At 44.5% G+C, this 24631-nt stretch overlaps 1 protein-coding gene across 2 annotated transcripts in view; it reads left to right on the top strand.

Moving 5' to 3' along the window:
• tmem104 (transmembrane protein 104) overlaps positions 1-24631 on the top strand; it is a 214292-nt gene that overhangs the window by 76606 nt on the left and 113055 nt on the right. For both annotated transcript variants that reach the window (XM_063030861.1, XM_063030862.1), the window contains exon 5: positions 16578-16686. In XM_063030861.1, coding sequence (XP_062886931.1) covers positions 16578-16686 — 109 coding nt within the window. The remainder of the gene's footprint in view (positions 1-16577; positions 16687-24631) is intronic.

The raw sequence follows: 24631 nt of genomic DNA, 5'->3' as shown, positions 1-24631 counted from the left end.
TAGAACCCAGTAGGGGATCAGCTATTCTGAGATTGGGTGTTGTGCAATGAACCGAAGTTGTTTAGCGAGCTTAAGGTAGAAGAACCCTTAGGGGACAAGCGATCATAATATGATAGAATACACTCTGCAATTTGAGAAGGAGAAGTTAAAGTCAAATGTATCTGTATTACAGTGGAGCAAAGGGAATTACAGAGACGAGAGAGGAGCTGGCCAAAATTGATAGAGGATTGGGAAGGTTTTAAAAACCAACAGGAGGTACCAAAAAAGTCATAAAGTAAGAAAAATGGAATACTCCAGTAAGCGAAGCAATAATATTAAGAGGATACCAAAAGTTTCTTCAGATACATACAGTGTAAAAGAGAGGCAAGAGTAAATATTGGACTACAGGAAAATGATGCTGGAGAAGTAGTAATGGGGGACAAGCAAATGGCAGATGAACTGATTAAGTATTTTGCATCATTCTTCACTGCAGAAGACACGAGCAGTATGCCAGTCATTCAAGAGTATTAAGGAGCAGAAGTGTTTGAAGTTGTCATTACTAGGGAGAAGGTTCTTGGGAAACTGAAAGGTCTGGAAGTAGACAAGGTACCTGGACCAGATGGTGTACACCCCAGGTTTCTTAAAGAGGTGGCTAAAAGAGATTGTGGGGCTAAAAGAGATTGTGGAGCTATCAGTAATGATCTTTCAAGAATCAATTGATTCTGGCATGGTTCCAGAGGAATGGAAATTGTATATGTCACTCCAGTCTTCAGGAAGGGACAGAAGCAGAAGAAAGGAAATTATAGACCACTTAGTCTGACCTCAATGGTTGAGGAGATGTTGGAGTCATTGTCAATGATGTGGTTTTGGGGTGCTTGGAAGCACATGATAAAACAGGCCGCAGTCAGCATGGTTTCCTTAAGGGAAAATCTTGTCTGACAAATCAGTTGGAATTATTTGAAGAAATATCAAACAGGATAAACAAAGGAGAATCAGTGAATGTTGTGTACTTGGATTTTCAGAAGGCCTTAGACAAGGTGCCTGTCCAGGAGACACTAGCTGAGAACACCAGAATGACTTTGAGTTCCATTTTAAGAGTTTATTAACATGATATCATGGAGAGTCTACAGCAGTCTCCACCACCACCAGAACTCTGATTTTTAAGTCGTACCAAGCTCATATTTATGCAGCAAGACAAACAACTTCACACAGCTTTGTTTAGCATTCCACAGTCAGTACATGATCAATCGTTTAAAAGACATGTCAATTGTCTCTCAGCGTGACTCTAACAGTCCTCTTTGTTCCCTGTTATCAGGACTCATGATTTACTTCTGAATGCAAGTCTAACAGTTCTCCCTGCTCCCTGTTATCACGACTCATAAGGACTCATAATTTACTCCCATGTGGGCACATGGCCAAGTGGTTAAGGCATTGGACTAGCTACCTGAAGGTCGTGAGTTCGAGCCCCAGCCGAGGGAACGTGTTGTATCCTTGAGCAAGGCACTTAATCACACATTGCTCTGCGACGACACTGGTGCCAAGCTGTATGGGTCCTAATGTCCTTCCCTTGGACAACATTGGTGTCATGGTGAGGGGAGACTTGCAGCATGGGCAACCACTGGTCTTCCATACAACCTTGCCCAGGCCTGCGCCCTGGAGAGTGAAGACTTTCCAGGCGCAGATCCATGGTTTCGCAAGACTAACGAATGCCTTTAAATTTACTCCCAGTTGCATCCTCCCTCCTGGTCCCATGGGTCTAGTATCTTATTAGTTGGAGTTCCTGGTACTGCACTTATCATCCAAGGTTATTCTCGACATGCATCAGCAATCTTTTAAGTGCAGCTGTGCCATCATACACCAGTTTTAACCATTTCTACCACAGTGCCACATGTAAGGCTGCTTAACAAATTAAGAGCTCATGGATGGAGCATTGGCTGATTGGCAAGAGACAAAGAGTGGGGGAAAAAGGAGCCTTTTCTGGTTGGCTGCTGGTGACTAGTGGTGTCTCTCTGTGTTGAGACCACTTCGTTTTACGTTATATGCCCATGTAATGTTGAATCAGGTTCACAGGTCCGGCAAGTGAGACAGGAAACTGACTTCAAAAAGGTATATTAATCATTAAAAATTTGACTAAGCATTTATGCTCCCCGTTACAGACACTACAAAACTGAATACTCAACAAACACACTTATATTCAACAAACATACTTAGTTAAAGTGAACAAAAGAGGAAGAGAGCAAGCCCCTTCCACATACCATTTTACATACCTGGGATATTAGAAACTGGACACCAGGCAGCTATCCAATGGGAAAAGCAGCTGCAGTTTCTAGACTAACCAATTACAGTGGAAGCAACTTTCGACAATCAGAATAAGGCATGTCCCCACAGGGCACACCACCCCTCGAAAGTTAAAAACGTGATGATCCAATCCTCAGACTAGTAAGACTCTCACAAACTCCCAACTGGGTTCTATATGTATCACAAGAGTACAATACCCAGTACTGTAAACCCATTAGTCACTTCCTAGTACACTATGGTAGTCCACCAGCCTCCCTGTGCCCCAAAAGCCACCAGCCCAAGCCCAGAGTGTAATAGCCAATGAGCTGGTCCTTCACTTAATTTTATATATTGACCCTTGAGAAGTGATCAGCCAGGTGAGTGATATTCACTAACCCATCAGGAGTGTTGGTACAGCATCTCTAACCAATAACGGTATAAGTGACACCTTTCTTTGTGAGCAGGTAATCCAAGGCATCTGTTGTGTATGTGGCCTGGTTGCACAACAATGCTAGCAATAAAAACACTGGAGATGGGAGCAAAGGTTCATGGTTCTTTACTGGCAGAAACCGAACTCGGCACACCCGTATAGATCAATACGCGCCTAATAGCGCATGCTCAATATGAGCCTAAAAGTGCATTCAACGACATGTTACTAAAACATAGAGTAGTCCCTTATTATACTGTAGGCTATACGGTACACTCCTCCCCTTTTTATTTTAAACGTGTATCAACTTTTTTTTTACTGGGGCGCTATGCTAAACAAATATGTTTACCCTTAACATACAAACGCCTACCATTTGTTTACTTAGTAACTTAATAATATCAAATTATAACAAGCCTTTTTTTTGTACTTTTGGCTTAAGACCCATTTATAACTCAAGTCTCGGGGAAGGGAAAGTCTTCTCTGCCTCTCCGGGTAACGTCTGTCAATAACTTGTTTGTTTTAATACAGATTTCCATATAAAAGTCATGAAAGGTTGACCTCTGAGCATAGGGGGTTAAGAAGATGTGCTCCTCCAACTTGCTAAGAGTTCAAGGCAGCAGATCGGCTCTGTATAATGAAGACTCCCCTGTGCAGCTGTCTTAGATATATACGCATCTTTGTGCTATCACTTGTCTTCCTTACCCATATCTCATTTGTTCCAACTGAGCTAATTACACAACCAATCTTTGCATTCTCCTTAGCTTCCAAATAGATAGCCTGACCTTTATGATACCATCTCTTATCGTAATATAACTTTCCATCTTATATTCATGCTTCATATCTTTGCGCTGGTGATTCAGCAGGAGTGCTGGGAAGATGCTCAGGAGAAGACAGAGATGCTGGTCTTTTTGGAGATTTAAGCTTATTGGGAGTTCGCAGATCTTCCATTATCTGTTCATCTGTTAACAAGTAATTTAACTGCACAGGTGCAGGTTTTTGTCTTTTGTCTGTAATTGGAACAGAGTCATTTAGGTCTCCTCCTTAGTTTCCTAGTCATTATTGGCTTTACCTCCATAGAATCTCCTGTGAGTTCCATTGTTAGCCTCTCATTCTCAATCATCTTTCTCTTTTCTTCTAACTCAATCTTTTTATCTTCAAATTCCTTCACTGCTGCTTTCTTCTCTTTAATATAATTCCTTTCCACTTGTTCTGTCTCCAGTTGCAGAAAAAGCTCAGCATTTCATACTCTTTCCTTGTATTGTTGATCTAGATTCTTCATCCTTTTCTGATGCTCCTGCAAAGTGCCTTCCTGTAACTGCTGTGGCTGTCTTTTGAGAGGTGTCAATTTCTCCTGGTGCATCTGCTCTTTTACTTCCAGGTAGTCTTCATCGTCCTGCTTATTGGCAATATCTGTCTCACTTGCATCCTCTGTATTTCATCCGAGTCGGGACCACAGATACTGCGTTCGTCCTCATGGTTGATGCTGTCTAGCTCCTCCCCGTCATTGTAATAGTCGACAATGGGTGAGAGGAGAGCTGCGGAAATCTTCCCCGCCGAGCTGCCCTCCTTTGTTGACACATCTAGTGCCTTGATGGTGTGCCAATCCAACTGGATTTTCCTGAGCCATTCCCGTCCCAGCAATGGTGGTCCTCCATTTTTCAGAACATAGAGGTTCAGCTGCTGTGTTTTGTCTCCGTAGGTCACTGTCACTTTAATTTTACCTTTGGGACGCACTTTCTGTCCTGTGTAAGTCTTTAGCAGTAGTTTCATTCGTTTAAGAGGTATGTGAGAAAGCAGCATTTGTAGTTGTGTACAGAGATCACTGTTAAAGCTGAGCCTGTGTCCAACTCCATTTTCAGTCTCACACCCACCACGTGTGGAGTGATCCATATTACTCTTCGATCATCTGTCTCTTTCACGCTGTGAAGTTGCAGACAAGGCAATTCACTTTCATCTGAGTTATTTTCATCAGAACTGCTTTCTTCCATTTTGTGTACATTGTTGTGGTTTCCTTTCTGGGGTTTTTTGTTTCTCTGTATTTTGTCCTTTTTCTGCTGTTTACTAGCTTTGCATACTCTGCCAGTGTGGCCCAGTTTGCCACAGTTTCTGCATTCTTTCTCTTTAAACCAACAGTCATCAGGGTCATGTGACATGTTCCCACAACAGTAATATTTCTTTCCTTCATTTCTGTTCAGTGACATTTTATTCGTAGCACACTCCAGAGATTTTTGTTGTATCTCTGAAGCACTCCGTGCCGCTGTTTCCGTTGATACTGCAATGTTCAGCGCCTTCTCTAATGTAAGGTCTCTTTCACACAGAAGTTTCTTCTGTGTGGTTTTACAGTACATGCCACACACTAACCCGTCCCTCAGTGCATCTGATAGACCAGCTCCAATTTGACAATGTTCTGATAATTTGTGCAATTCAGCACAATATTCAGAAATGTTTTCATTTTTCTCTGATTCCGTTTGTGAAATTTAAATCTTTCAGCAATGACCAGTGGTTTGGGGTTTAAATGCTGTTGGAGAGTGTCTACTATTTGCTTGTATGTTTTGTCAGCTGCTTTTCAGGGGTTAACAAGCTCCATAGCAGCCAGTATGTTTTTGCTCCCATAATACTGAGTAAGATGGTGGCTTTCTTTTCATCCTTGACACCATTAGCCTCACAATATAACTCCACTCTTTCAATTTAAGTTGCCCAGTCTTCAATGCCACTATTAAATGCTGTAATGGTTCCAATCATTGCCATCTTTGTCATGTTAGTTTAGCCCCGTTTTCCCCTTGTTTTCTTTTTTTGACTTACGTGTCCTTTTTAGCTAGTGTCATGAGCGCACTCCATCTAGATGTGTGTGTCGCTCCTTTTTATCTCCCTTCTGGGGCAGGCAGACTCTCAGCCCCTGGGGGTCAGCGCCGGCTGTGGTCTCGGCTGGACATGCTGTGGCTCCGACTGTGTCTCTTGGTCTCCCGACGTTCCCGACTCCGGATGTGCTCCCGCTTCCTTTCAGACTCGCAGCCTTGCTCTGCCTCCTTCTCCCGCTCCTTGGCTCGTTCCTTGCGCTCTTCTTCCGAGTGTCGTTATCAATTAAAACACGGCGTTCCGATACGATGTAGGTTCGATGTCGCCAATTTGTTGTGTGTAGGTGGCCTGGTTACACAACAATGCTATTAATAAAAATGCTGGAGACAGGAGCCAAGGTTCATGGTTCTTTACTGGCAGAAACCAAACTCGGCACACACTTATAGATCAATACGCGCCTAATAGCACATGCTCAATATGCGCCTAATAGTGCATTCAGCGACATGTTACTAAAAGATAAAGTAGTCCCTTATTATACTGTAGGCTATACGGTACAGCATCAGTTCCTGGGATGGTCTGGCTTTACCATGCTGAGAAAGGCTATCATTCAAAACACCCTTCCTTTGTAATAGCCCTCTCACAAGGTGCTCATCCAGGGCACTGGGGTGGCGTACATACAGCACCTCATATTAACCACACCACCCTGTGGGAACAACAGGTAGGCCTAGGAACTGCATATCCAGTAAGTGCTATTCAGCTTCCAGCAAGTGCCCAGCTTTACAACACCATTTGGTGTAGACACAGCCATCCCAATATACTGTTTCTGCTCATACTTGCCATCCACCTTGCACCTTGTACCTGTACTCAACATACCACCTACACCAACACTCTCAGTTTGGTGGGGAAATCAGGACATTCCAATTATATAAATTGTACACAGGGAAATACCAGCTCTTAAAGCACTCGCTCCACCAGGGCTATTAAGGCTCCAGTTCCTTAAGGTTGTTATCATACTCTGTGTTGAAGGTGACTGAAATAGATTACTCTCTCCCAGCTCCCTCAAAACAGAAAACCAAAACCCAAGAAGCCAGATACCAGTAGTCTTTTCTTGTCATCAAAGGGATCAATATCAGTGCTTTCCCTTCTGTGATGTAGTAAAGAGTCCACATAAAAATTCAGCAAGGTGACCCTTTGGTCCAGTGTGTAAATTTGAACGCCATGTATAACAGGATCTCCCACCACAAATCAGCATTCACCACTTTGCCATTCTGTAATGTACGCAGATACAAATACACTTGGTCCTGATCAGTCACAGGCACTGAGAAAACACAAAAACAACAGAATGACAAGGATTGCTCCTCAAATACGCAATTCCCTCTGAAATGTGGGCATCTCATATCCAGAACAAACTTGCCCAAAGTTCTACCAAATTTCAACTCAGATTTCATATGGCCAGTATGAAATGAGTCATCCCTAAACCCAATTATATGGAGAAACAAGAAAGAAAGCAATATATTAAGACACAGTAAACATGCAGCATATTTATAAAACAAGAAACAAAGTAACAGATTAAACACAACACACAAATCACAAAGCCAGGCTGTACTCCACTTCTTTGAAACTTCCAAGGGAACTGCAAAAACTTGTAACAATCTGTTAAATTTCTCACAGAGAAAGAGCACTTATCAGAGAACAACTGATGGGGGCAAAAGCAACACACACAAAATGCTGGAGGAACTCAGCTGACCGGACAGTATCTGTGGAAAAAAGTACAGTCGATGTTTAGGGCTGAGACCCTTCGGCAGGACTGGAGAAAAAAATCTGAGGAGTAGGTTTAAAAGGTGAGGGGAGGGGAGAAAGAAACACAAGGTGATAGGTGAAACCTGAAGGGGAAGGGATGAAGTAAAGGGCTGGGAAGTTGATTGCTGAAAAAGATACAGGGCTGGAGAAGGGGGAGTATGAGAGAAGAGGACAGAAAGCCATGGAAGAAAGATAAGGGGGTAGGAGCACCAGAGGGAGGCAATAGGCGGGCAAGGAGATTAGGTGAGAGGATGGGAAAGGGGATGGGGAATGGTGAGGGGGAGGCATTCCTGGCAGTTCAAGAAATTGATGTTTATGCCATCAGGTTGGAAGCTACCCAGATGGAATATATGGTGGTGTTCCTCCAACCTAAGTGTGACCTCATCACGATAGTGGAGGAGGCCATGGATAGACGTATCGAAATGGGAAGTGGAATTAAAATGGGTGGCCACTGGGAGATCCTGCTTTTTCTGGTGGCAGAGCATAGGTGCTCAGTGAAGCTGTCTCCCAATCTACATCAGGTCCCACCAATATACAGGAGGCCACACCAGGATCACCGGACACAGTATATGACCCCAACAGACTCACAGGTGAAGGGGCCCTGAATGGTAGTGAGGGAGAAGGTTTAGGGGCAGGTGTAGCACTTGTTCTACTTGCCAGAATAAGTGCCAAGAGGGAGATCAGTGGGGAGGGACAAATGGATAAGGGAGTCACGTAGGGAGTAATCCCTGTGGAGGGCAGCAAGTGGGTGGGGTGGGGGGAAGATGTACTTGGTGGTGGGATGCCATTTGAGATGGCGGGGGTTGCAGAGAATTATGTGCTGGACGCGGAGGCTGGTGGGGTGGTAGGTGAGGACAAGAGGAACCCTATCCCTGGTAGGGTTGCGGGAGGATGGGGTAAGAGCAGACGTGCGTGAAATCGCAGAGATGCGGTTGAGGTGAGCATTGATGGTAGAGAAAGGGAAGCCTCTTTCTTTGAAAAAGAAGGAGATCTCCTTCGTTCTGGAATTGAAAGCCTCATCCTGAGAGCAGATGCGGCGGAGACGGAGGAATTGGGGGAAGGGGATGGTGTTTTTACAAGTAACAGGGTGGGAGGAGATATAGTCCAGGTATTAGTGAGTCTGTGGGTTTGTAATAGGCTTCAATAGATAACTGTTTCCAGAAATAGAGACAGAGAGATCGAGAAAGGGGAAGCAACTGTCAGAAATGGACCAGGTAAATTTGAAGGCAGAGTAGAAGCTGGTGGCAAAGTGGATGAAGTCGATGAATTCAGCGTGGGTGCAGGAAGCAGCTCCAATGCAGTTGTTGATGTAGTGTAGGAAAAGTGCGGGCTGGTCACCAGTGTAGGCTTGCAATGTAGACTGTTGTTCAGCTTTCCCCTTCTGGTTTCACCTATAACTTTGTGTTTCACTCTCCACTCCCCTGCCTTTTAAATCTACTCAGCTTTTTTTCTCCGGTCCTGCCGAGCGGTATCAGCCCAAAGCATCAGCTGTACTGGTTTCCGTAGATGCTGCCTGGTCAACTGAGTTCTTCCAGCATTTTGTGTGTGTTGCTTGGATTTCTCTTGTTAGTGATAAGGAAAAAGCAACAGGGCTGGACCCAACACACACCCCACTCACGCACCCCACTCTCTTCTCCCATTTCTCCGCATTCCAATCATTCTCACTCTATTTACAGGGAAGGGGGAGCTGCAGGTCGAATGACTCCCTTCCTATAACAATGAGGCACGAATGTGCTAACCCCCCCACCACCCCAAGATTCCCACTGCTGGTGAACGTTAGCTGATATCCTTTGCAAGGAATCCTGAATGGAATGGGAGGAATCTGGCTGAGGACAAAACGATCCTTTATCTGCGGAGGACTTGAAGAATGATCCTTCCTCTTCAATAGTCTCTCTGTTTTTGCTTTTCCATAGAGTACTTCCTCCACATTGCATAGAGGTTTGGGGTAGGAACCCTATTTGCCTGTTCCTCCAGAAACCCAGCTTTAAGCATCACTGAAAACATATCCCACAAAGAAATACAGGATCTGCCCTCCTCCCTGTCTGCTTATCTAACTGGCTACAGGCACCCTTTTCTACATACTCTAAACCTTGTCATAATTGAATCACTGTACTTACAGAATGACCAACAGCTGGTGCTATTAAAGACAGCACTACACCTTTTATGGGAAAAATAGCCAAACTAATCATGTGTCCCACCATTCCAGAAATTAATTCAACATTCTCCGGTGGGTTACCACTATCGCAGTATATTTCTGTGATAAGAACTTTAGGCTATGTCCACACTACGCCGGATAATGTTGAAAACTAAGCTTTTTCTCTTCATTTTGACCCCCCGTCCACACTAAAGCGGCATTTTCATCTCCTGAAAACGGAGATTTTCAGATACGGTCTCGAAAGTGAATAAATCTGAAAACACCTAATATCCGTTGTAGTGTGTATGGGGTAAACGGAGAGATTTGAAAACACTGTCATGACAACACCACAACAACAATGCTTTTTCTGCTTCTGCTTGGTGCTGCGCAAGCACTGCCGTACGGCTGTTATAACGTGCAGTCGGTGTGAACGGTGTGAGAGTTAAATTGTGAAGTGAGCTTTTTTGACTATTTAAAAATGCTGTCATGACGTGCCGGAACAGGTGGCCACAGCGCAGCATTTTGTTGTTTTATTGAACGCAACCCCCCCACATAACCGAACAATTTCAGAACAGACGGCAACGAGACTGAAGACAGAAGAGTTAGACCCATAGCTTACTGAATAAATACTCAGTTTGCCCTGTTTTCTGTCCTTGCTTGTATGAAGGTGGTTTACCTATTTATGCAACACACATCAAAGTTGCTGGTGAACGCAGCAGGCCAAGCAGCATCCGTAGGATGCAACTTTGATGTGTGTTGCTTGAATTTCCACATCTGCAGAATTCCTGTTGTTTACCTATTTATGCAAGTACTTCTCTGACAATAGATGTGTAACAGCCTAATGTAATATTGTATGGAAGTACAAGACAACACTGATGCAGACATGTTTTATACATTTAACAAGGTCCTTTATTAATGCAACAGAGTTAGTCAGTTTTTCAATGTTCGTCATCAGCCGGGTCATACTGTCTGTGAACTCCCTGTCGGTTGCCTCCATACGCTCCAGTATTTTTTTTTAGTTTTAAGTCCTCCTGCGCGAGAGCCAAGAGCAATTCCTTTGAAGTTTTTCTACTCTGTAACTGGACAAACGCGCCGTTTCCTCTTCGCTTGTTTTCTGTGTGTCCTGCGCATGCCCAGTAGAGGAGATTCGCCCAAATATTCGTGTTAGTGTGGACAGAGATATTTTGAAAAACGCTTAGTGTGTACGCCTGTCGTTTTTACTCGAAACCAGTGTTTTCAAAATTATCCGGCGTGGTGTGGACGTAGCCTTAGTACCCACCTCTACTGTGCTCCATTCTGCTCGGGGTTCTAAATTCCATTCAGTAAGAGTGGGATACCTAAATTTAACTGCTGCTGTTACCTGGAACCAAGCAGCTCGGGAAAAAAGCAGTGTTCTCAGGGTGTTATTGATTGTGTGTTGGGACGATAGGCTTCCTAAGACACCCACCTCACTGTTAGATAGGATCACTCTATTATTACCCCCCCATATCCTCAATTATCATCAGGCAAAAGACTCCCCAACCTTTTGTCTGTACCTATCTCCTAAACTCATTAATTCCTTAGTGGAGAATTCTCTGAGCTCTGATGTCTCGAAGGTGATATATAACATATATAGAAGCGGTTCCAACACAGACCCCTGTGGAACACCACTAGCCCACTGGCAGCCAATCAGAAAAGTCTCCCTTTATTCCCACTCTTTGCCTTCTGCCAGTCAGTACTGCTTTATCCACACTATTATATTTCCTGTAATGCCACGGACTCTTAACTTGTTAAGTAGCCTCATGTGGCACCTTGTCAAAGGCCTTCTGAAAATCCAAGTACACATCAACCAATTCTCCTTTGTCTATCCTGCTTGTTATTTCTTCAAAGAATTCCAACAGATTTGTCAGGCCAGATTTTCCTTGGAGGAAACCATGCTGGCTGTAGCTTATTTTATCATCTGCCTCCAAGTATCCCGAACCACATCCTTAATACAGGTTTCTCCCGCCATCCGAAGGTAGAGTGTTCCTATGAAATGGTTCGTAAGCCAGAATGTCGTAAAGCGAAGAAGCAATTACCATTTATTTATATGGGAAAATTTTGTGAGTGTTCGCAGACCCAAAAATAACTGACCAAATCATGCCAAATAACACATTAAACATAAAATAACAGTAACATATAGTAAAAGCAGGAATGATATGATAAATACACAGCCTATATAAAGTAGAAATACTTTTCCACAATCACTGCCTGAACTGTTCTCCGTAGCGAAAATCTCATGCAAGTGCTCTCGGCAGAAAATCTCACACAAGCGCTGTTGGCAAAAACGCTCTCTCCAGTAACCTTTAAGCTATGAAGCTGCCAAATCATACCAAATAACACATAAAAATACACAGCCTGTATGAAGTAGAAATAATGTATGTACAGTGTAGTATCACTTACGGGAATCGGGAAGACAGCTTGCTGAGCACACTGATGATGGTGTGTTAGACTGAGTCGTCGGAGTTTGGGTGGTGCAGTGGCCCCCAGCCTCCGGGCAGCGACCCAATACCAATCCGCAAAGCATACAGGGGTGCAGCGGTAGCCGGGAGGCACACAGCACATCTTTAATGAAAAAGCCAAAATAAACATGCTAATTAATTAGGTGCCACCCGGCACGTAATTGTCGGCCCAGATCAGAGCGACGCAATCGGCAATCACCTCTGATCTGGGCTGACATTTACGTGCCGGGCGGCACCTAATTAATTAGCTTGTTTATTTCTTCTTTTTTCTTAAATATGTGCTGTGTGCCTCCCAGCTACCGCTGCATTCTCCGCAAATCAGTATCTGTCCGCGGCCTGGGGGTTGGGGTGGTGGGACACTGGGGTGTCATCTCATTGTCGATCAGTGCAGGCAGGTCATCTTCTCCTATGACTGCCTGCCTCGATGTCGAAGGTCGAGGTTCGTCGTCTGCTGTGGCTGATGTGGAAGGCTTGCTTGACTGCTGAGCCTCGCGCATTTTTCTATCATACAGTTCTTTGTAAGCACTCAAACCATCCTGCAAATATGCCCTAAACCGACGTACCCTTTCAAAATTAAAGTCGTACTTCATCATCGCAGCGAAAATCTCACGTAGTTGCTTCACGTTCAGTTCCTGGATGACTTCACTTTCGCTACTGAATTCGGTTTTGATTGTTATCCTTTTCTCATCCAATTGCATCAGCTCTTCATCTATCAGTTCTTGGTCATGGGATGCCAAAACCTCTTCAACATCATCTTTGTCAACTTCCACAAGCCGAACTCACTTTGTCCTTACTTCGTTCACCATGATCGAAACGCTTAATTATGTCTAGTGTTACGCTAAGTGTAACACCCTTACGAGCTCTTTCAGGTTTTTCCAATACCTTGCAAACGGCTGCTCACAGGCACGTGTTTAAGCAATGCCGGCGAGAATGCCGTTCCGAATCGGGGGAGAGCGGCTGCTTGGGGTGTGCGCTGCTTTTTTTTTTATCGTGCGCTGCTTTTCTTCATAACAGTGAAAACACCTTCTGTTAGCGAAAACAGGGAACTAATGTAGGTCTTTTGTAACAGTGAGGTTTCGTAAAGCGAACGATCGAAAAGCAGGGGACACCTGTAATCGATTCCAACATTATCCTCAACATTGAGGTCAGACAAACTGGCCTATAGTTTCCTTTCTTCTTCCTCTCTCCCTTCTTGAAGAGTTGAGTGACATTTACAATTTTCCAGTCTTCCGGAATTGAATTGAATTGACTTTATTGCTTACATCCTTCATGTACATGAGGAGTGAAAATCTTTACGTAACATCACCGTTCAAATGTGCATTTATAGTAATTTATAATAAGTATTCAGAAATTTATAAGAAATATGTATAATAAATACTAGTGAAATCTAAGAGACTGCTAAACAGCTATATGGAGGAATTTAAGGTGGGGGGTTATATGGGAAGTAGGGTTTAAGGGTTGGCACAATGTTGTGGGCCGAAGGGCCTGTACTGTGCTGTACTATTCTATGTTCTATGTTTAAATATTGGTATTTATAATAAATATCATTCTGGAATCCAGTGATTTTTGAAAGATTATTACTAATTCATAGAAACATAGAAACATAGAAAATAGGTGCAGGAGTAGGCCATTCGGCCCTTCGAGCCTGCACCGCCATTTATTATGATCATGGCTGATCATCCAACTCAGAACCCAGCCTTCCCTCCATACCCCCTGACCCCTGTAGCCACAAGGGCCATATCTAACTTCCTTTTAAACATAGCTAATGAACTGGCCTCAACAGTTTGCTGTGGCAGAGAATTCCACAGATTCACCACTCTCTGTGTGAAGAAGTTTTTCCTAACCTCGGTCCTAAAAGGCTTCCCCTCTATCCTCAAACTGTGACCCCTCGTTCTAGACCTCCCCAACATCGGGAACAATCTTCCTGCATCTAGCCTGTCCAATCCCTTTAGGATCTTATACGTTTCAATCAGATCCCCCCTCAATCTTCTAAATTCCAACGAGTACAAGCCCAGTTCATCCAGTCTTTCTTCATATGAAAGACCTGCCATCCCAGGAATCAATCTGGTGAACCTTCTTTGTACTCCCTCTATGGCAAAGATGTCTTTCCTCAGATTAGGGGACCAAAACTGCACACAATACTCCAGGTGTGGTCTCACCAAGGCCTTGTACAACTGCAGTAGTACCTCCCTGCTCCTGTACTCGAATCCTCTCGCTATAAATGCCAGCATACCGTTCGCCTTTTTCACCGCCTGCTGTACCTGCATGCCCACTTTCAATGACTGGTGTATAATGACACCCAGGTCTCGTTGCACCTCCCCTTTTCCTAATCGGCCACCATTCAGATAATAATCTGTTTTCCTATTTTTGCCACCAAAGTGGATAACTTCACATTTATCCACATTAAATTGCATCTGCCATGAGTTTGCCCACTCACCCAACCTATCCAAGTCACCCTGCATCCTCTTAGCATCCTCCTCACTGCTAACACTGCCACCCAGCTTCGTGTCATCCGCAAACTTGGAGATGCTGCATTTAATTCCCTCATCCAAGTCATTAATATATATTGTAAACAACTGGGGTCCCAGCACTGAGCCTTGCGGTACCCCACTAGTCACCGCCTGCCATTCTGAAAAGGTCCCGTTTATTCCCACTCTTTGCTTCCTGTCTGCTAACCAATTCTCCACCCACACCAATACCTTACCCCCAATACCGTGTGCTTTAAGTTTGCACACTAATCTCCTATGTGGGACCTTGTCAAAAGCCTTTTGAAAATCCAAATATACCACATCCACTGGTTCTCCCCTATCCACTCTACTAGTTACATCCTCAAAAAATTCTATGAGATTCGTCAGACATGATTTTCCTTTCACAAATCCATGCTGACTTTGTCCGATCATTTCACCGCTTTCCAAATGTGCTGTTATCACATCCTTGATAACTGACTCCAGCAGTTTCCCCACCACCGACGTTAGGCTAACCGGCCTATAATTCCCCGGTTTCTCTCTCCCTCCTTTTTTAAAAAGTGGGGTTACATTAGCCACCCTCCAATCCTCAGGAACTAGTCCAGAATCTAACGAGTTTTGAAAAATTATCACTAATGCATCCACTATTTCTTGGGCCACTTCCTTAAGCACTCTGGGATGCAGACCATCTGGCCCTGGGGATTTATCTGCCTTCAATCCCTTCAATTTACCTAACACCACTTCCCTACTAACATGTATTTCGCTCAGTTCCTCCATCTCACTGGACCCTCTGTCCCTTACTATTTCTGGAAGATTATTTATGTCCTCCTTAGTGAAGACAGAACCAAAGTAATTATTCAATTGGTCTGCCATGTCCTTGCTCCCCATAATCAATTCACCTGTTTCTTCCACCATCTCTTCAGCCACCTCTTTCAGAACCCTGAGGTGTAGTCCATCTGATCTGAGTGACTTATCTACCTTCAGACCTTCCAGTTTCCCCAAGAACCTTCTCTGTAGTAATGGTGACTTCACACACTTCTGACCCCTGACATTCTGTGTCTTCCACAGTGAAGACGGATGCAAAATACTCATTCAGTTATTCTGCTCTTTCCTTGTCCCCCATCACTCAACCATGGAACATCTGGACACCAAAGATGCATTTTTCAGGATCGCTTGTTCAAGTTTGCTGACGACACCACTGTCATTGACCAAATCAAAGGTGGTGACAAATCAGCATATAGGAGGGAGATTGAAAATCTGGCTGAGTGGTGCCACAACAACAACCTTTACCCAATGTCAGCAAGATCAAGAAATTGATTATTGACTTCAAGAGGAGGAAACCAGTTATCCATGAGCCAGTATTCACTGGGGAATCAGAGGTGGAAAGGGTCAGCAACTTTAATTACTCAGTGTTATCATTTCGGATGTACAGGAGCCTCAGGACTCTCACCAATCGGTTTAGGAACAGTTACTACCCCTCAACCATCAGGCTCTTGAACCAAAGGGTCACTTACCCGTCACTGAACTGTACCCACAGCCTATGGACTCACTTTCAAGTACTCTTCATCTTATGTCCTTATATTTATTGTTTATTTATTATTTCTTTTTGAATTTGTGCAGTTTATTGGCTTCTGTACACATTGTACGCCCAGTTGCTGCAGTCTTTCATTGATTCTAGATTTCGGATTTATTGGGTATGCCCGCAAGGTTGTATATGGTGATAGGCAGTATATGTACTTTGAGAGTAAATTGACTTTGAACTTGAACTGTCCATGTAGCCATACAAATGCCTTTCAAATGTTGTTATTCAGTGGGTCATACAGCTGCTCCCGGAGGAGCAGGTCTGGAGCCAGGAGAGAAATGTTGCAGGATTGCTCTCGCAAGACTGCAATGAGAGATGTGTGGGTGCTGAGACAGGCCTGAAATAGGCCTCAGCTCAACTGGCCAAAGCTTTCTGTTCTAAGTGCAGGTTTTCTCTAGCAAGGTGGCCCTGGGCATATTATGCACGTCAGGAAAGGAAGACAGGGAGGGTTGCAATATCTGCATCTCTGACTCCCACCACACATGGCTGCCAACTATCTTGGAGAGTGGAGAAAAGTGCTACTCTCAAACACGTGGTAAAAACCAGTCGGTTGTTTTGGAGCTGTAAGATCCATGTGAACATCAAAACAGAGCTGCATGTGCTGAAGGTTGCAATCACTATTGTTTTTGCATTAAAGGTGGATGATAGTGATGCCTCTTCAGACTCCTATGACGAGGATGCTAGGAGTGAGGTTGGACTGCTGGACGGTCCTGAACGGTCAGAGACGAGGCCTATTCTCTCAGTGCGTGAGTATTCAGGAAAATAACTTCTGTGATCTGCATTAACCCTTTTGTACAGAAATGTTAACTAAAATCTGCAAATTAATCGTTATGGCAACTTTGCCTAAATTACATAAGCTACAGTGGTCAAGAAATAGTGAGGTTGCCTGTAGTGGGACTCCTTCATCAATGCATTAGCACTTGCTGTAGAGCTACCCATCTTTAGAAGAGCGCTGGATTCTCCCGTATATGGGGTAGTTTATAACTGTGGGGATGTCAGTGACGTTCACAGCTTGTATACAAATAAAACAAAATCCTGACCATCCCTTTTTCAAATTATCTTTTGTGCCCATTCAACTCTCTTTTGAAAGCTCCAAGTTATCTGTTTCCACCACCTTTAAAGACAATGAGGTGCTGATCGTAATAATTTTCTGCATAAATAGCTTTTGCTCATATTCCCCTTGTACCTTCAGCACATCATTTTGAACCTATGACTCTGATCTTTGAAATACCTGCGAATAAGGATTCCTTGCCCAAACCAGCATCTCTATCGAATCTCTCATCCTTCACTCCAAGGACGAAAACTAAAGCTTCTCCAAACTAACCTTCAGCTGAAATCCTCTTCTTTAGAACCATTTGAGTAAACCTTTTCTACACCCTTTCAAGGACTTTCTCATCCTTGCTAAAATGTGCTAATCAGAATTGTATGCTGTGCTTGGTACTGAAAGTGTTGAAAACACTCTGCAAGTTTGAGATTTTTGCCTGGATCAGAAAGTGGTTACAGGCAGAGATTAGAGTCCGAGCACAGACATTTTTAATCTGTCCCTGGCCCAGGCAGTTGTCCCCACAAGCATCAAGATGGCCACCATCGTGCCAGTGCTGAAGCATTCCAATGCCACGGGCCTGAATATCTTCCGCCCAATTGCACTCACCCCCATCATTGAAAAGTGCTTTGAGAGACTGGTTCTATCACATCTGAAATCCTGTCTGCCCACTACCCTGGACCCCCATCAATTTGCCAATCGCACCAACAGGCCTACAGAGGATGCCATCTCCACTGCACTTCACTCTGCCCTGACCCACCTGGACAGCTCCAACTCTTACGTCAGAATGCTGTTCATTGACTTTATTTTGGCATTCAATACTGTGATCCCCTCCAAGCTGATCACCAAACTTCGCCAGCTTGGTATTAGCTCATCCCTCTGCAATTAGACCTTGGACTGTCTGACTAACAGACTCCAATCAGTTAAGTTAGGCAACCTCTCCTCCTCCACTCCCACCCTGAACACCGGTGTACCTCAAGGCTGTGTGCTGAGCCCTCTTCTGTACTCCCTTTTCACCTATGACTGCGTTCCTGTACATGGTTCTAACTCCATAATCAAGTTCACAGATGACACCACGGTGGTTGGTCTGATCAGAGGGGATGACAAGATGGCCTACAGGGACAAGGTCCAGCACCTGGCTGCGTGGTGTGCCGACAACAACCTGGCCCTTAACACCCAGAAGACCAAGGAGATCATTGTGGACTTCAGGCATGCTAGGAGCCACACTCACGTCCCCATCTACATCAACGGAGCTGTAGTGGAGCGTGCATCAAGCTTCAAATTCCTTGGTGTCCATATTTCCGAGGATCTCACCTGGTCCCTGAACTCCTCCATCCTGATCAAAAAGGCGCAATAGCGCCTTTATTTCCTGCGGAGCATCAAGGAAGCTCAACTCTGTCCCAGGATACTGACGGACTTTTACCACTGTACCATTGAGAGCATACTCACCAACTGCATCTCAGTGTGGTATGGCAATTGTCCCATATCGGACCACAAAGCACTCCAACGGGTGGTGAAAACTGTCCAGCGGATTATCGGCACCCAATTGCCCACCAATGAGAACATCTACCATAAACACTGCCTGGGCAGGGCGAAAAGCATTATCAGGGATGCATCTCACCCTAACCATGGACTTTTTACTCTCCTCCCATCCGGTAGGCGCTACAGCCACAAATTACAACCACATAAGTACAACCCTGCAGAACACCGTGGTCACTGGTAGACAACCACAAAAGGCCCCCTGTATTCCCACTCTGCCTCCTGCCAGTCAACCGTTCTGTCAACGCTCGCGTCTTTCCTGTAGTATCAGAATCAGGTTTAAAATCACCGGCATATATCATGAAATTTGTTAACTTTACGGCAGCCATACAATGGAATGCATGATAAATATAGAGAAAAAATAATTACAGTGAGTATATTTATCTCTATTAAATAGTCAAGTTAAAAAAGTGTGAGGTGGTGTTCTTGGGTTCAACATCCATTCAGAAATCGGATGGCAGAGGGGAAGAAGCTGTTCCTGAATCGTCGAGTGTGTGGCTTCAGGCTCCTGTCCCTCCTTTCTGAAGGTAACAGTGAGAAGGGGCCATGTCCTGTGTGGTGTGGGTTCTTAATGATGGACACCGCCTTCTTAAGACACCGTTCCTTGAAGATATCTTGGATACCGTGGAGGCGAGTACCCGTGATAGAGCTGACTAAACTTACGAAGTTTTGCGTCTTATTTCAATTCCTGTGCAGTAACTCCCCCATAGCAGACAGTGTTGCAGCCTGTCAGAATGATCTCTACAGTACATTTGTAGAAGTTATCGAGTGTTCTAGTTGACAAACCCCAAATCTCCTCAAACTGCTAAAGAAATATTGCTGCTGTTATTTTATCTAGCAGCCTCATGTGCGGCATCTTGTCAAAGGCCTTCTGAAAATCCAAGTAATCGATGTTCGTTGACTCACCTTTGTTTATCCTGTCTGTTATTTCTTCAAAGATTTCTCCAACAGATTTATCAGGTAATATTTCCCCTTAAGAAAACCATGCTGACTGCATCATGTGTTTCCAAGTACTCCAAAACCTCAACCGTAAAAAAGGGATTCTAACATCTTGCCAACTACTGAAGTCAGCCTAACTGCCTATAATTTACTGTCTTGCCTCCCTCCCTTCTTGAAGAGTGGAGTAACATTTGTAATTCTCCATTCTTCAAGAACCATTAGTGATACTTGAAAGATCACTACGAATGCCTCCATAATGTCTTCAGCCACCTCCCTCAGAACTCTGAGTGTTGTCCATCTAGTCCAGGGTGAATTACCTGCCTCCAGACCTTCCAGCTTCCAAAGCACCTCCTTCCTAAAAGTGACTGCATTCACTTCCGCACCTTGACATTCTCAAATTTCTGTCATGCTAATAGTGTCTTCTACAATGAAGACCAATGCAAATGAATTTCAAGGCTATATAATTTATGCATACTTTGATAACGTACATCGAACTTTGAAAATTCTCACTGAGTTTGTGATTTGAGTCCCTAATTACTACCTCTCCAGTGTCATTTTCTAGCAGTCCAATATCCACTCTTACCTCTCTTACTCTTTATATATCTGAAAAACTTATTTGGTATCCTCTTTTATGTTATTGGGTAGCTTACCTTCTTATTGCACCTTTTCTCTCCTTTTGCATTTTTAGTTGCATTCTGCTGGTTTTTGGAAAATTCCTCACCCCCTAGCTTCCCACTAATTTTTGCTATATCATATGCCCTCTCTTTTGCTTTCCTACTGTCTTTGACTTCACTTGTCAACCATGGTTGCCTCATCCTCCCTTTAGAATACTACTTTTTTTTGGATGAACTGATCCTGTGATTTTCAAATTACTCGCAGAAACTCCAGCCACTGCTGCTCTGCCACCATCCCTGCTAGTGTCCCCTTCCAATTCTTTTGGCCAGCTCCTCTGTCATTACACTGGAGTTTCCTTTACTCCACGTCTGACTTGAGTCTCTCCCTCTCAAACTGCATATTATGATCACTTTCTCCAATGGGTTCCTTTACTTTAAGCTCCCTAATCAAATTTAGTTTATTGCACCACACCCAATCCAGAATCGCCTTTTCCCTCGTGGGCTCAACCACAAGCTACTCTAAAAATCCATCTCGTAGGCGTTCTACTGATTCCTTCTCTTGGGATCCAGCACCAGCCCGACTTTTCCCAATCTACCTGCATATTGAACTTCCCAATGACTATACTAACATTGCTCTTTTTACATGCCTTTTCTATCTCCCATTGTAATTTGTAACCCACATTCTGGCTACTGTTTGGAGGCCTGTATGTAACTCCCATCAGGGTCTTGTTATCCTTGCAGTTTCTACATCTTCTGGTCACTCTTTTCTAAGGATTTGATTTCATTTTCTATCAACAGAGCTGCCCACCTACCTGCCCGTTCTTTCGATATGATGTGTATCCTTGGATGTTAAGCTCACCAACTGATCTTTTTCCAACCACAGCTCTTGTGATGCCCACGTCATACCTGCCAACTTCTAAATGCGTTACAAGATCTCTCCCTTAATTTGTATACTACGTGCATTCAGATTTAACACCATTAATCCTGTACTTATCACCTTTTTTTCAATTTTGATTCTGTTACTGAAAATTAAATTCTTATCCATTTCTAAACTAATTGTCTTTTCCTTTAATCTGGAGACTTCAGTAGCCTCTGCTGCACTCTCCCTCCCTTTCACTTTGTCCTCTTTTCCAAGCTGTTGAACCCACCCCCTGTGCTTTAGTTTAAAGCCCTACTCACAGTTCTAATTATGTGATTCATCAGGACCCTGGTCCCAGCTTGCTTCTGGTGGAGCATCTTTCTCCTTCCCCAATACTAGTGTCGATGGCCCACGGATTGAACCTCACTTCCACCAAGCTTCGGGAATGCGTTTTGTGTTTTGATCTTATTAACCCTGTGCCTATTTGCATGTGGCTCAGGTGACAATCTCAAGAACCTTTTTGGTTCTGCTTTTTAATTTAATCCCTAGCTGCTGCAATTCTTTCAGCAGAACCTCTTTGTTCTTCCTACATCGTTGGTATCCACATGAGCCACAACAACTAGATCTCCTCCCACTCCCAGTTCCTTTGCAGGTCAGATGAGATGTCCAGAATCTGGGCACCAGGCAGACATCACAGCCTTTGGGACTCTAGATCCTGGTGACAGAGAATTGTGTCTATTCTCCTGACTATGCTATCCCCAATTAGAACTACATTTCTCTTCTTTGCCCACTCTTGAATGGCTCCCTGAGCCTTTCAGTTGCTCATCTGGTCCTTCAGCCCCCACTGTCAGACCTGTTGAGCAAGCTGAACAGCTGAGGCTCCTCCAGCACTACCTCTTTGATCTCCCTAACTGCCTCACTCACAATTGCACCTTCTTGCCCCTGACGACAGACCAGATTTCCCGCCTGCCGCACCTCCACCAGTGCCCCTAAGTCAGCAGCAGGGTGAAACAGCCAGGGAGCTCCGCTGATTGATGTTTTGCTCCCTTAGCCCTGGTACGTCTCCTGGTGGCAGAGCGGTGGCAGCATGTCTCTGTGCCACCCCTTGCAGCTTCCACAGGGGTTAGTCGTTCCCCCAATTTCTGTCCTTCCTCCTCAGCCGTAGCCAAAAGCTGCCCTTTTCTGCCTCTTCAGCCAACTCTCTGGTGGCCCTCCTGAGCCTCGCTCCAGTCACTGCCATGTCGTGGATTAACCTTGTCATCGATGTGCCGTCGAAGCCCCGACATCCTACCTCCGCAGGGTAGATGATGGTCCTCCAGCCAGCTGCCAGGTCTGAGTACTTCAGCTCTTCCACTCGTGAGCATCCTCCACTCCTTTCTCCCAGGGGGTGGGAGTCTTGGACCATAGTACAGTACAGTGCCTGGGCAGAGAGATGTGTTGATGATTTCTGTGGGGAACTGTAGCTGTCTGCCGAGATTGGCGCTCATGTTCCACTCCTTGACTCGGGAGAGGAGCCTTGGGCAGGTGCATTCAATGTTCTTAGCAGCCTCAACAAATGCGATGATTTCTCGTCCCGCTGGGGAAAGGCTGCTTCTCACGTCCCACCTGCAGGTCTCTAGGATCTTGCCAGCTTCTTTAGGACCTAGTCTTGCTGCCATCCGTAACCCCCTTGGGACAGCGCAGTCTTGCATCCTGTCAGGATGTGTTAGACGTTGGCATTGGTGGTATCACGTAGGGGGAAACTATCCTCACTGCTGAATGACTGGTGAAGTTTTCAGGAGCAAGCTGATAGATTGCCCTGATGAGGAAGCTGAGTCTGGCTTGTGGGATCTTCCATAGGTCAGACTAGTTCAATGACCTATTGTTGCTATCTTCCCATGTTGTCCAGCTTTGCTGGCGGCCCTAGGCCACTGCCTTCACCCTGTCGCGCTCCTGCTCTGTCCTTGTCACCTCCTTCATTACCATGGCTTTCTTCCCTTTCTTTCTCTTTCTTCAAGGCCTTTGACCAGAAGCGTGTTGCCTTTCCCCAGCCGAGTCCTGCGTGTCCAGCCTGGACTCTGTTGACAACCTCTTGGTGCTGCAGCCTGCTGATGGCCTGGTCTTCTTCAACTTCAACACTTCGTGTCTGGCCGGTATGGGTTGGAGTATTGGCACGACTCACTCAGTACAAAGTCCAGTTGGGTTTTCTCCTGCCTGTACCCCAGGCTGGTGGATCTCAGTGGCAGTTGCAACCTGTTCTCTCCAAAAAAAAGCGAGGCAGACCCAGCCATATTATTTTTAAAAAATGGTTTTGGTCCAGTGACTTTATTCTGCGTCATTTTGGGTCTTAACCTCTCTGCCACTGGGAAGTTTCTCTCCGTTATTGCCTATACGCTTCATAATTTTAAATATCTCCATCAGATCCCCTGATAACCCTCTCCATTCATCTCAAAGAGAAAAGCTACAGCCTTTTCACATAACTGAAGTCCTGAAGAAGGGTCTTGGCCTGAAATGTCGACTATCTTTTCATTTCCATAGACGCTGCCTGACCTGCCGAGTTCCTCCAGCATTTTGCATGTGTTGCTCTAAAGTCCCTTCTCCCTGGAATTATTTTAGTTTATCTCTTCTCTTCTCCAGGCTCTCTTGCAATTTCAGAGAAATGTGGCACCCACAACTGGACCCACTAACTGAAGTCATAGTTAAACTAGTGTTCTGTATAGGTGATTCACGACTTGCTTGCTCTAACACTCTGTGCCTCTGCTTGTAACTTAGGAAAGCTGTATTAACTTATTTTTTCAAACAACCTTCTCAACCTGTCAAGCTAAGTTTGGAGAATGATTGGGCTTCTGTGATGATGGAAGCCAAGATACTGTAAATGATCTGCTTGTTCATTTGGTTAGCATGTTGTGAACTCTCATGCTGAGTCCCACCATCGTGGAAGATAGGGATGTTCTTAAAGTTGCCTCCTGTTGGCTGCTTAAGTATCCATAGCCACTCATGACTGACAGGACCACAGAACTATGATCTGATAGGCATAAACTATTCTGAAGTACACACTTAAAGAAGAGTTTATGCATCATATTGGGAAAGCACTAGATCCTTTTTATGATCTGATATGTTTGCTTGGGATCACTTGTTCCTGTCTACGACCTGCTAATTTTGCTCCTGTGGATATGAGGAACCCTGTGCAGCTTCACCACATCAAGACATCGTTATACTGTTCCTAGGACGTCCTTTCTATTGAACTGTAATGTTAGAGTTGAGTATTGTACCAGGTCATAAGTTCACCGATTCTGATAGTATACATTTCTACTGATAGTCCAGAGAACCTCGTTGATACCCAGTATTAGGGTGCTAGGTTCATTTTGTGTCAGTGACTTGTGGCCCAGTTGTAGTTCTAATGTGAGGGAGGGACTGTGTCTCCTGTAAAGCTGTGGTCACTGCTGTCATGAAAAAATATATCTTTAACTGATGGGAAGAATGTGTTTGGAGGTTCGTCCCTGTTTGTCCATGCCACAGACCGAATATAACAGCTCTGCCCTTCAGAGCTTGGTCGTTGATGATGCTGTCAAGTCATTCCTGGTGATGGACTCTGTACTTCTACCTAGGGTACATTCTGTGTCCTTTCAGAGCTTCTTTCAAGATGCTCAGCTGAAGATAATAACATGGAGTTGCTTATCACTGCCAGGGGAACGTTGCCAAGTGTATACCACTTCCGA

This window comes from Mobula hypostoma, chromosome 22 (assembly GCF_963921235.1).
Source record: "Mobula hypostoma chromosome 22, sMobHyp1.1, whole genome shotgun sequence".
Classification (NCBI taxonomy): domain Eukaryota; kingdom Metazoa; phylum Chordata; class Chondrichthyes; order Myliobatiformes; family Myliobatidae; genus Mobula; species Mobula hypostoma.
The sequence above is the reverse complement of the archived record's forward strand: the minus strand, read 5'-3'. Positions and strand labels throughout refer to the sequence as shown.